The sequence below is a fragment of the Chroicocephalus ridibundus genome, chromosome 22 (assembly GCF_963924245.1).
Source record: "Chroicocephalus ridibundus chromosome 22, bChrRid1.1, whole genome shotgun sequence".
Taxonomy (NCBI): Eukaryota; Metazoa; Chordata; class Aves; order Charadriiformes; family Laridae; genus Chroicocephalus; species Chroicocephalus ridibundus.
Genome location: NC_086305.1, coordinates 3,151,539 through 3,164,408, shown reverse-complemented (window position 1 = coordinate 3,164,408; position 12,870 = coordinate 3,151,539). Strand labels below are relative to the sequence as shown.

At 51.5% G+C, this 12,870-nt stretch overlaps 2 protein-coding genes across 2 annotated transcripts; both read left to right on the top strand.

Annotated features, from left to right (window-relative positions):
- Nucleotides 1-42: 42 nt before the first annotated feature.
- On the top strand, nucleotides 43-1,018 carry MRPL34 (mitochondrial ribosomal protein L34). The gene is made up of 2 exons (XM_063358065.1): nucleotides 43-152; nucleotides 342-1,018. The coding sequence occupies exons 1-2, from the start codon at nucleotides 109-111 to the stop codon at nucleotides 697-699; spliced, it is 402 nt and encodes a 133-aa protein (XP_063214135.1). The 5' UTR covers nucleotides 43-108; the 3' UTR covers nucleotides 700-1,018.
- Nucleotides 1,019-2,205: 1,187 nt separating this feature from the next.
- On the top strand, nucleotides 2,206-11,254 carry DDA1 (DET1 and DDB1 associated 1). The gene is made up of 5 exons (XM_063358066.1): nucleotides 2,206-2,257; nucleotides 7,002-7,082; nucleotides 7,547-7,598; nucleotides 7,930-7,991; nucleotides 9,003-11,254. Exons 1-5 carry the CDS (start codon nucleotides 2,255-2,257, stop codon nucleotides 9,111-9,113), a joined length of 309 nt encoding a protein of 102 aa, XP_063214136.1. The 5' UTR covers nucleotides 2,206-2,254; the 3' UTR covers nucleotides 9,114-11,254.
- Nucleotides 11,255-12,870: the final 1,616 nt, after the last annotated feature.

The window sequence follows — 12,870 nt, the reverse complement described above, 5'->3', positions numbered from 1 at the left end:
CTCCCTCCCGCCCACTGCGCATGCGCGTCGCCCCGCCGGCCGGGCGGAGGCAGCCAATAGGAGGCGGTGTTGTTGGCAGGACGGTGTTGCCAGGACGGGCTGAGGGCGATGGCGGCGCTGGGCCGCCTCTGGCCGCCCGCTCTTGGCGGCAGGTAACGGCGGCCACCGCGCCCCCGGGGAGGGCTGAGGGCAGAAGACAGCGGGGGCGAGCGGGCCGGGGGCTGGGTGAGCCCCGTCCCTCATGGCTGCGAAAAAGCCCGTTATTCTCCTGTCAGCGGCAGCGCCAGGCTCTCTCTCCTCATTTCTCTTTGTTTTTTCTTTTTTCCCCCCTTTTTCCAAAGATTTCGTCTCCTGCAGCAAGCTGCAGCCCGCTCTTCCCAGCTGCGAACAGCCTCCGTCCTCTCGAGCTCCCTGGCGCTGCCCCTCGGAAGCCGTCTCTCCCTCAGAAGCCATCCCTCCTTGGGAAACCACCATTCCTTGGGAAGCCATCCCTCCTTCGAGCCCGCTGGCATCCATCCCAGCCCGGCGTCTCCCTGGAACCACCAGCAGATCCGCACAAAAGCGCGAGGGAACGAATACCAACCCAACAACCGCAAACGCAAGCGGACCCATGGCTGGATCAAGCGCATCAGCACGCCGGGCGGCATCGAGGTCATCCTCCGGCGTATGCTGAAGGGCAGGAAGTCTCTGACCCACTGAGGGCTCTGCCCGACGGCTCGACGTGGCGTGGGGCGAGCTCGAATCGAGCCCTAGAGCCGCCGTGGCTTTGGAATCACCCAGTTTGTGCCGAGGGACACTGGCTCACATGCTCCCGACACGAGAGGGACAGTCGGTCGCAGCCGCTTGGAGCAGCAGCGACCGACTGTCCCTCTCGTGTCAGGAGCGTGTAAGCAATTGCGCTGGTGGCCTTCGAGGGCTGTGTTTAATGGCTACTTCTCAAATTGTGAAATTATTGCTGCTTTGTGTGGTCCTGGGGGTAAACTTGAGCTGTAATTAAAGCCCGGCGACTCGCCTTGAACCTCCTGCGCTGATCGGTAATGCAGAACTGAACTGCATGAGGGGTGGGGGGGAAGGCGGCTTGTTGGCGTGGGGAGCCTTTGGGAGAATGGCAGGAGTGTGGGATTAGGGCTGAGGGTGGGGGGAACTTTGGTTTTTAGTTTAGTTTGGTTAGCTTTGGTTTAGTTTAGTCTAGTTAGCACCCTACTTAGCTTGGCCTGATGCTCTTCAGTGCTCCCAGGAATCATTGGAAGTTCGCAGAAAGTCGCTGTTTATGCTGATGGTGCAAAAACGGGGCAAGCTGCTAATAAGAGAAAGAACTGGGAGAAATGCAGAATAACTTGGGAGGGACATGGAGATGCCGGGAGGGCTGGAGCCCCTCTGCTGTGGGGACAGGCTGAGAGAGTTGGGGGGGGTTCAGACTGGAGACGACAAGGCTCCAGGAAGACTTTGGAGCCCCTTCCAGTCCCTAAAGGGGCTCCAGGAAAGCTGGGGAGGGACTCTGGAGCAGGGAGGGGAGCCACGGGACAAGGGGGAAGGGTTTGAAACTGGAAGAGGGGAGATTGAGATGAGATGTGAGGAAGAAATTCTTGGCTGTGAGGGTGGTGAGCCCCTGGCCCAGGTTGCCCAGAGAAGCTGTGGCTGCCCCATCCCTGGAGGGGTTCAAGGCCAGGTTGGACGGGGCTTGGGGCAACCTGGTCTGGTGGGAGGTGTCCCTGCCCAGGGCAGGGGGTGGAACTGGCTGGGGCTTTAAGGTCCCTTCCCACCCGAACCATTCTGTCACTCTTCCCCACTCCTCTCCTCCATCCCCCTTGGGCGCTCTGGCATCGGGTTCCTGGTTCTCTGCGCTGAGGATGGGGTGTAGGGAAGGAATTGCCTTCCCCTGGCCACTCTTCTCCCAGCGCTGCTAATGAGCTGCCTCGTTCCTGCCGCATAATTAACAGCACCTTCATTAACGAGGGCCAAGGGGAATGGGGAACGGACTACATTTCCCAGCATGCCTCGCGGCCGACGCTACATCCGGGTCCTCCCGCCCTGCACCCTACCTTACCCGCCGGGCCTTCCCGAGCGGGCATTTCCTGCCTCAACCGAACCTCACGCTCCTCGGCGCCGCGCTGAGTGACGGGGGCGGCGCCCTATAGGAGGCGAGGGCGGTGCGGCGCGGGGCCAATCGGCGAGCGGCGGCGGCGGGCAGCGGGGGTAGTGGGCGGGCCGAGGCGCGGCGGCGGGGGAGGGGCGGTTCCTCGCGGCGGCGAAGATGGTAGGTGCCTCGCGCCCCCCGCCCGAAATGGCGGCGCCCCCTGCCCGTCCCTGTGAGGGGAGCGCGGCCCGGGAGGCCCCGCCGCTGCACCCCCGCCGGCCCCGACCCGCTGCCCCACCCAGCCCGGGGAGTGGGGGCCCATGGCCGCCGCCGCCTCCTCCTCCTCCTCCTCCGGCCTCCCCGCCTCCGGCTTCCCCGCCCGGGGCCTCGGCGGAGGTGGGGGGGCGGTGGGGGGCGAGCCACCCTCTGGTGCGGGGGGAGCGGGGCGGGGGTGTTGCGCGTCCCTAGCGACGGGGTGGGGCGCGGGGGGTTGCTGCACACCGAGCCGGGGGGGGCCCACAGCCCCGGGGGTGGAGGGCTGCAGCACCCCAAGATGGCGGGGCTCCGCACACGCCGGGCTGGGGGGCTGAGGAGGGTAGGGGCACCCTAAGGTGGGGACGCACCCCTTCTCTTGGGGCGGGGGGGGGTTATGAGGGGGCTGGGGAGGTTGGGACACCCTAAACTGGGGACGCACCCCTTTTCTTGGGGCGGGGGGGGGGTGGGATGAGAGGGCTGGGGGGGTTGAGACACCCTAAAATGGGGACACACCCCTTCTCTTTGGGCGGGGGGGGGCTGGGTCACCCTAAACTGGGGAAGTACCCCTTGTCTTGGGGCATGGGGGGGGGATAAGGGGGGCTGTGGGAGGCTGGGACACCCCAAACTGGGGGCGCACCCCTCCTCTTGGGGTGGGGGGGGATGAGGGGGGCTGGGACACTCCAGACTGTGGGGGGATCCCCCCCTTCTAGTGACTGGGGGAGGCCGTGGTACATCAAGGTACGTGCTGTTCCCCACCATGGCTGGAGAGCGAGGGCTCCCCCAGGGTGTGGCGTCTTCCCCACCCTCGGGGATGGGGGGCTGAGAGCAGCTGGGGCACTGCTAGGGTGCGGGGTGTTTCCTCCACGCCCAAAACTGGGGGACAGAAAGGGGAAACTGGGGCACGTCCGAGGTGTGGGGTGCTCCGCCGGTGCCGGGGCTGGGGGGTGTGGAGGTTTTCAATCCTTTCTGTGCCCCCTGAGCAGCAACCGGGACTTGGTCTGGTGCCTCAGCGTTCGGTGGCAGCCGTCACAGCCAAGAGGCTTCCAGTCTCCCTCCCTCCCTTTGCAGCAACGTAATAATTTTTGGAGAAAGAGAGTTTTCCTTCTGCCCCTCTGCAAGCTCAGTAACGAAGGGGAAAACAGCAGTGTCCGCGGTCTCCACGTACAGGCGTATTGTGGCTGTTCCCAAGTTCGTGTTAGTGGTTTTCCTCTAACCCACGTCCACGTGCATGGTGCTGGGACAGAGCCCTGCTTTCAGCATCTCTGTGCTGGGCCTCGTCTTTTTGCGCATTGTTACTGCGGTTCCTTTCAAAAAGCTGAGAATGGGGCACATATATATGTGGGGTTTTTTTTCACCTTTCTGCTTTTAGATGAGGGCTGTTGTCTTCCTAGGAAGCTGAGCGCCCTCGTTGACGCAGGAACAGTAGATGCATCTTATCTCTACCTCACTTCCCAAATCATAGAAGGAACTAGTGTTGTCTTCTGAGGTTGCATAATCGCGCTTGTTTTGTTGTTGGTTGGTTGTGTTTTTTTTGAGTTTGCCTTTCCCCAAAGGAAACGAGGCGTCGGCTCGGTTTGGGTGCTGGTTTTTCACATCCACGCAGGAAGCTGCAGCAGCTTCACCAGCTTGGCCGGGGTGTGCTTTCCTTGGTTAAAGAGTGGCAGAAGGCAGGCGGGGGGGAACGTTTCCTCATGTGACATTATACGGGAGGTATGACTCGGTGTGCCTTGTGCCATAGGTGTGTAAACACAGCACTGACCTACCGGGGCTTATTTATCCGGTGCCCTTGGAGCAGATAAGGATCACTGCACTTGGAGTATTGTCTAATTCAGAATATCCAGGAATACGACTCCAGGCAATTCCCCCGAGGGGGCCTTTTCAGTGATCTCTGAGATCATATCAGCAGATAGTGGCAGAAATGTGCGTGTTTGCAGCAGAATTACCGTTATCGGAGGGATAGTCTGCATCAGTGACAACCAGACTCTTCAGCTGAACTGGTGGCGAGTGCTTAACGTGCTGGCTGGAGCCTAGGTTGGAGAAAGGTCCGTCTCTCCTTGTTTTAGCGTCCCTGTTTTGCTCCAGCTAGGTTGTGGCTGGGCACTGGGCACTGCTGGCAGGGCTGGAGCTGGTCCACCCAGGCGACTGCTGGCCTGAGAAAAGGAAAGGTGGTGGCGGAGAGCCGGGGACGCTCGTGGCTGTTAGAGCTGAGGTCTCCAGGTGTTGTCCGAGCGTAGTAACCTTCCTGCTTGCAAGTCTGTGCTTTGCTCGTGTATATCCTGCTTTAGTTGTTTATATGGTAAAGAGGGGGGTAAAAAACCCCCACATTCACCATTTAAATTGCGTTTTGACTGATGATTGTAACAGTGTTTTTACAACTTACTGGATGTAACTTGCTCTGTTGTAAAAATCCGTTAAAAGGCTGCGGAATCCCCGGTGAGAGCTGCGATCCCGCTCTCCCGGTCTCTTTCCAGGGAGACACAGGCTCTTCCAGACCAAAGTCTCAGCTGGAAGGAGGGGAATAGTCTTGCGTGAGGAACTTGGGGTGAGCTGTAGCTTACTGAAGAGGTACTTGAAGTTGTCGGCTCTTATTTAGAGCAGTTATTTTCCATTCTTATAAGCAGTAATAGAGCCAAGTAGTTGTCAGGCTTTTACTGTGATAAAAGAAATCGGGGACGTGTCTGTCTCTCTCTGGATTAGGCTGGTGTAGCGGAGCAGGTTACTTTGTCATAAAAAGCCTGCAAATTTAATGCAATGGGAAGGCGAGATGCTTTGAAACATAATAGGATGTTTTTTAAAGATCCTCAGTCCTAAACAGAGTAATATAACTAGTAATTCTTAAATCTGGGCTATGTGGAGAAAACCGTCTGGCTGTGCCTTCAGAAGTCGTTAAAGGGTTCCCCATCCTTTTCAGCCCGGGAGTCCTCGGGTAGCGGATGTGTTTGCTCATCGGTGCCGAGTGTGGATGTCGATGAGAACAGATGAGCAGAGAAATCCGTCGGGGCAAGCGTGGGAAGTGGTGAACTTGAGACCGCAGCGCGGTCCGAAACCGAGGGCTTCTGCTATCGCAGAGCCGGAAGATCCTGCCTTAATTCCCGAGCTCCACCGTGGTGCGGCCGCCCCGCAGAGGAGCGAGCGATGGACTCTGCCCTGGAGAACTCGTGAGCGAAGGCAGGGAAGGCACAGGGAAATAGCGTTGGCCCCGTGGGATTAAGGCGGGCAAGAGAAATTTGCAATTCGTTGCTTGAACCCAAGGCCGGTATTTTAACAAGATTATTTCTACAAGCAGGCATGTGGGAAGGGCTGGACGTGTAAACTAGAACGTCGGTAGAGTTCTTTTTAAGAACAAAAGTATGAACAATATTTTCCTGGTTTGGCTAATTATAGCTCTTTGTTTTGAATTAAAGATGCAGCGCTAATAAAAATAATGGCTTCTATTTAAATGAAAACAATGTCTTCCAGCCTAGCAGTTCTGCCGCAGTAGTGTCCATTTACGTGTTGCTCCTAACACTGAAACCAAATGACTTGTCATCTGCTGCTTTACTGTCCTTTTAAAATTGCTTATAAATAAGGTGATGTGTATCCCGGAGTAGCATCCTTTAGTGTTTAATATAACAGGCTTTGAACCTTTAAGCAGGTATCATTACGATACAGGTAGCTGATGATTTAGAAGGGTCGCCTCTCTCTTCTGCTTATTGCACAGGTTCATCCTACATTCATTACCCACCTTCCCTTTACTTTAACGACGTTGCTGGGCATCTTCCTTTGTCTCTGCTGTGAGTAGAGGGGCTCCAACACACGCTTTTAAGCTTGGTGCTCTCCTCCCGCCCTCCTTTTTCACTTTGGAGAAGGAAATTCCTGTTTCATGCTGCTACGGCTTAATTAAGCTGAGAGGGCTCTGCAGGGTTCCCGCGGCTGTTCGGCAAAGAGCTTTGCTGGCCTGTGTGATCAACAGTTTTGTTGTGAGTGGGGATCTCGCCGCTGCCAGCAAAACTTGGGATTATTTCTTTTTTTGATGTACCAGTAGCCTTGACGCGTGCCGGGATGTGATCCTTGAAAGAAAAATACAATTGGGGCAGGCTGATAGGGGTGCGATAAGGATTGGGATTTGAGGCCATGGAGGGTTTTATTGCTCTGTGGAACCAGCCTTGGTCTGTGACAAAGAATGTGAACTGGGAAAGTGAAAGAGCAACTGGTTTGATACGGTGTAATATTCAAGGACTTCAGGCATCAGCGAAACCGGGGCAGAGTTTTTTCGTGTGATGTTGTGATTTCTGCTGGTAAATCACTGTGAATTCTGGTCTGCTCATCAGCGGCGGTTGTGTCTGCGTGGTGCGAATCCCCTTCTGTCAGAGCTCACCCGTAATCACCTATCTGCCAAAACAGACTTAATTAGCAGCTTTCTAACTGAATTACTGAACATTGGGGATATGGTGAGCCAAATGTGGAAGCTGAGGGGTTGGCTTACTTTACATAAACAGTTTTGGGTGGGTTTCGTATCCAACAACCATCTCACTAACCGGGACCTGGCAGCATCCTTCAGTTCCTGCGGTTGTTTATCTTAATGACCCGAGAGACTCCGTGGAGAATCAGCACAAAACAAACAACCACGGGAATATCACTCTTTCGTTCCTCAGCTACTTGTTTGTTTTTGTTGTGTGTCTTTTTTTAGGCAGATTTTTTGAAAGGATTACCGGTCTACAACAAAAGCAACTTCAGCAGATTCCATGCGGATTCTGTATGTAAAGCATCGGTAAGTATTGCCGCATCCTGGTGCTTTGGGGGGGAGGTTTTTGTGCCTGCCTCAAAGGATGCTAGAGTGAAATAAACTCAAAATGAGCGTTTGTTTGCTTAAAAACCATTTATGATCACAGCTGATAGTGTTCACGAGTTGAGATTTGGCAAGGAAAACTTCCTGCTTGCTTTGGTGAGGAATGTGTCATCACATCAACCAGACCACATCTGTGATGCTTTCTTCATATATGCGTTCTTTAATAGTAGCCTTATGCCCTGAAAAGCATGCGAAAAACGGACCTTCTTCTTTATATGTGTGTTTTAAAAAGCTGTAGCTGCACAGCGTCACGTAACAGGGCAGAATATCCCAGCGCATTTGTAGCCTGCGTTATTGAGGGCCTTTTGGTTGGTTTAGCTGTGGTTGGGTTAAAAAAATCAGCTTTTTGCTGTCTTTGGTCTGTAACTGTTGTAATTCTTCTACAGAATAGACGACCATCGGTATATCTTCCCACGAGAGAATATCCATCTGAACAAAGTAAGTCTGCCCTGCTAAAGTTTGAGTTCTTTAATAACTTTATTCTGGTCTAATATTAAAAATCTGGCATAGGCATGATCTCCCTTATTTTACACTTCAGATCAGGTGATATTATTGAACTGTGATTAGCAGTGTATATCTAGTTGTGGGTTTTTTGTGCTTTTCCTCTGTCCTTATTAAGTGATTGGTGTTACTGCATAGCATCCTTTTATTAAAAAGGACCATGCCTGGTATGTGAAGTAATGTGGTGATTACTGCACTATTTTAAAAGTCCTCTTTAAAATGACCTCAGTATGTTTCTCTCTCTCTCTTTTTTTTTTTTTTTTTGCAGTCATAGTAACAGAAAAAACAAATATACTTTTGCGTTATTTACATCAGCAGTGGGACAAAAAGGTATGGTCGTGTTTTCTTAATATTAACGTTTTGTCTTGCTTTGCTGACTGAGCTGAATGTTGTTCACAACCAAAATATTGAAGATTAATTAAAAGAAAGTGCGAACTGCACTTCAGCAAAAGATAGTGTAAGGCGGCTCTGTCTCTGCACAACGCTTCTTTTTTAAGAAAAGAAACCAAACCAACTTTTTCTTCCCTTTCAACTTAAGGGACGTTAACTCAGTGTTTAGTCTAGAACTTGGGAGACTGCAGTTACATCTCCCATTTGCTGCAGTTTTCCTTTGTGACCTTGGCAAATTGGTCTCCCTGTGCCTCAGCCTCTCCTTTCCAGCTGGGCAAAGCTGCTCTTACCTCCCAGGCCTGTTAGGAGATGCCAGGTGAGCTTGTGCAGAATGTGAATGCACTAATGAGGCGGTGGAAGTACCTCCGGTACAAAATCGGAATTCTCGTATGAGGAATGCGCAAATTAGTAGGCTCTAGCTAGCGTTTGAGACAAGGAACTGGGGTAGCTGGGCTGGGAGTACTCGGAACAAGGCGATGGCTTCGGAGGGGAGATGTCGAAGCAGTGGGTGCCATCACGGGCAGAGCAGAGGTGGAGGAAGAACATGGAGAGAGGTGAAATTATAAGGAACCTTGAAGCTGAAAAGAAAGTATTTGTATGTGACAGAAGGCTTTGGGAGATTTAGATAAGCTTAGAGACTGACTCAGAGCAGTGGGAAAGAGGATCTTACTCATGTTTATGCAATATTTGAGATCTATAAATAAAAGGTGCCAAGATCAACGATTGGTCTTTTAGTCCCACCTTCAAATTTGAAGAACAATCTCGAAGGAGCACCTTTTGGCTTTGGGCAAAATCCTCTTCAGTGTCTGTTCCAGCATGTCAGTTAGGTCATTGCATCACTGTATTCCATCCAAAAAACTTTCGCAAACAAAAACTTGTCCTACTGACGCTAACTGCCACCAGAATCCAAGGCTTTGGAGAGTTTCACCGTGGCTTTCTCTGTCCCAACAGAATGCAGCAAAGAAGAGAGATCAAGAGCAAGTGGAAATAGAAGGTGAGAATTCGGCGCCACCACGGAAAATCGCTCGGACAGACAGCCAGGATATGAACGAGGACACTTAAACTCTTGGCTTTCTCCTCTACTACTTTGCAGGCGCTTCCTGTTTTGTCTCAAAGTGTGTAAATTTTGCCCCTTGCCCCCATCTCTCACCCCTCCACTATGCAGCCTAAACCACTTCTGACTTCATAGGAGCCAATGTATTTATTTTTTTTTTTTCCTCTCCATTTTTTATTTATGCCGTAAAACTTACGGAGCGATGGTGGAACAATTCAGTAAATGATGTAGTATAACCTTAGTTCCTCCTTTCTAAAAATATACACTGTCACTTTCACAGGTTTTGTTGAATCTGTTACCTGATCACCTGGGTCTAGCAATGGGAGCCTGGGTAAGAGACGCGGGTTATTACAGAACCCTTCCGTGATAGAGCTTTTTCCGATTCATCTGCCCGTTGACATATTCCAAGTGGTTAATTCTTCTTTGAATGTGCTCAGTCCAGCCGTAAGTGTGGGGCCTCACTATTTTTTTTCTCAACTATTCTGAAACTGGCACTGCACTTAAAAAAAAACAAACAAAAAAACAAAAAAACAAAAAAACATGGGTGTCATTTAGGGTTATGTTGATCTTAGCAACCGTGTTGTCAACTTGAGCTGTAAGTTTTATTCTTTTGGTCTGTTCTGGGAGGGCCACAGTCATTTGGCAGCGTGCATTGTCTCATGCGTCAGTGGCCACGGAGAGTTCAAAGTGAAAGGTGTGTTGCTTTTTGTTGCTCTTAAATTCTAACCGTCTCTTGGTCTTGAACGGACTGATCTGTGCAACTTCTCCGTTGGAATACAAGGATACTCTTATCCTGTTCTGAGTATTTGATCAGCAGTGCATTTAAGCAACAGCTGATGGAATGGAGTTGGGCAGGCGCCCTGCAGGCAGCGCTTGGCTGGAAGAGTCTGGGAGCACCTCGGCACCTAGATCTAGTTCTCTGTCTCAGCTGCCGGCTCTGAATAATGGTACGTTGTATTTTCCTGCCATATCGGCATGTCTGGAATGGAGCCCAGGACTTGGAGTTGATCAAAATGTGAGCTTCCATGGTCTCTGACGAAGACCAGTCTCTCTTGGACTGTGACAGTTCAGTGCCTGTTGCCTGTAACCCTTCGCTGACTCTTCGGTAAGAGCCAAAACGGAACCCCGTAAGTCGTCGAGGTGGATTCAGAGGTTCAGAGACTGAAAGGAAATGAGCATCGTCACCTGAAGGGGACAGGAAAGGTGTAGCTTAGTAATGATGTCTCGTCTGCTTTAACGTAAGAAGCTGACTTCACACTGTGTTAGTTTAAATTGTTGCATTTATAGCTGTGTTTTTTCCTCGTTGACAAATCCTAAACACCAATTCAAGAGGTGGCACGGACGTTTTTCTAGAGATCCTGGATAAGCCTCGTTCGGCGTGGCTGCGGCAGCCGCCGGCTTTGAGGGTTTCTGCTGTCCCCTTCTCCACGGCGTCCCCGTCCGACCGGGGGACGCCACATATCCAGGTTTGGGGGCGAAGGGAACAAGAAGGGAGAGAAAACTGTTGCTGACAACCGTATGTTGGCAAGGCAGAACCCGAGGAAGAGCAGGGCACGGCGCACGTTGCATTTCGAAATGTCCTTTAGGCACCAGGTTTCTGATGCAGTGAGTGAATTTAACTTAACACTGAGTAGTTTAGAACTTTGTATCTGCCTCAAAAAACTGTTACCTTTTTGCTATGGCAGTAACCTCCGAATTCCTACGATGCTGTTGAAAATGCCAACTGTGTTGGTGAAGAGAAAATACACTTGGCTTTCCGTGTGATTTACCGGCGATTGCGAGAGGAGTCCTCCCAGAGTTAATGCTGTCAAAAAAGTGCTTTTGTGCAAAGTGCAAGACGTTGACTGAAGATGCCGCGTTCGCATCCGGCCTCGCGGGGATCAGCTGAAGCTGAAGAATCCTTTGAAGAGCTGTGAGATACCAAAAAAAAGAAAAAAAAAAGAGGAAACGGACGTGCAGCTGGTGGTAAAGTGTGACCAATTTGTGTGTTTAGCAAAGCTGGAGAGAGCTGCAGCCTTGCAGTGATGTTTGTACAGTGCTTTAAAGTTGTAAAATGCTGTATAATTCTTGATTGATATGGCAAGGTTTGAGCTTTGCTGACTTCTCTGCTAGACAGAGCGATGTACTATTAAAGAGAGTTGGCAGTTCCTTCCTGTTGTAAACCCCCGTCTTTGTGCCCTCCGTGTCTTTAAAAATGATCTTGGTTGGTGATGGAGTTTGAAACACTGCCGATGTTTTTAGGAGGTAAAAGAAAGTTGCCTTTTTAAAGCGGTTCTGAAGCGCTGGAGAAACAAGTCTTCGAACTTTGGCTTTTTGGGTTGTTTTTGGTTTGGTTTTTTTTTTGCGTTGGTGGTTGTGTACAAGCAGTGTGGATTGCTAAAACCCACAGTGAGCCTTTCTCCATCCCATCCCGTGGGAAGCGAGAGCTCCTTTCCTCCCTCCTTCCTTCTCCAAGCTCCCTTTCGGTGCCGCTGCTGGCTCGGGAGTGCTGTCCTCGGGCTGCGGCGCTTCCATCCTTTATTTGCGTCTGTTTAATACATGGTAAGTGTCGCGGGTTTGAATGTCGCGTGGAAGGTCGTCTTTGCCTAACTGTGACTTCCTGGTGCCTTAGTGCATTGAAAACAACAACAACAACGTTTAAAAAAAACCCACCAAACCCGGGGTTTTTGCCGACTGCACTATTTGTATAATACCCAGCTCCCCGACTTCCAGCTCTCTTGTTACAAAGTGACTGAGATTTAGTGACCCTCAGGGGTTTTTTGTGTATGTCTGCGTGGCCCCGATTTTTATTGTTTCTGTTACTGATGTCTACTAAAGGTTTGGTTTTTTTTTTAACGAAAACTGGAGATACTCGTCGGAGATCGGAATTTTGTTATTCTAGTTGAATTAGTGCATCTCTCCTCAAAAACCCAAGCAGCGGAAACGTGTTTCTTGATACCGGGGAGGGGGGACACAGACGGACGATGAGTCCCTCGAAGAGCAGCCCCCTTCCAGCAGACTCCTCTTCGCGGGCGTCTGTGCTGTGTTAAACGGCGCTGGAGCTTGTGCCCGATGCCAGCAATGAGATGTGCGCTGGGGGAGTTCCGAAGAGCAACAAGCTGGGCACCGCCTTGTTTTAAGATAAAAATACACTAGTGACTGATGCGCAGCTAAGGCGTTGTTTAGGTTAATTCTCGATGGCGTGTGATCGCTGCTTTTTTTGTCGTTTTCTTTTTTTAGGGGAGAAGTAGTAACAAAAAGTACTCGCGTGATGCTTCGAGGTGGGGAAACGTTGAAGGAAAAGATAGACTTTAACGTTCTGTCCTCCGCTGTGAATTCAGGGGTAACTGGGTCTGAGCAGCCAAGTCTGGGTGAATTGTTTGCTTCGATGGTTGGCTCCCGGAGTTTGCCGGGGGGGGTTTATTTTGCCGGAGTGCGTTTGGTCAGGTACCGTTGGCGCGTTCAGCTCTCAAGGTGTTTCCTGTTTCTGTCCTTGGAAGCTTTTCAAGACAAGCGATGCCCCGAGCGACCCGCTCCGTGTTCGCTATCGCCCCTGCTTCGAGCGGGAGGCTGGAGGCCGCCTCCCGGCGTCCTTCCAACCGGGAAGCGCAGAACGCAGCAGAACCTGTGGCCGGAAGGTTTGCTTTCGTAGGAAGCTGGCAAGCTGCGGAGGACTGTTTTCGCAAAGCTTTACGGAGTTTGCAAGCACGTGTACAAGGTTTTGACAAGCCCTGGAACCACGTTGTGCTACAAAGAACAGGGAGCGGCAGGAGATGTGGGAAGGGA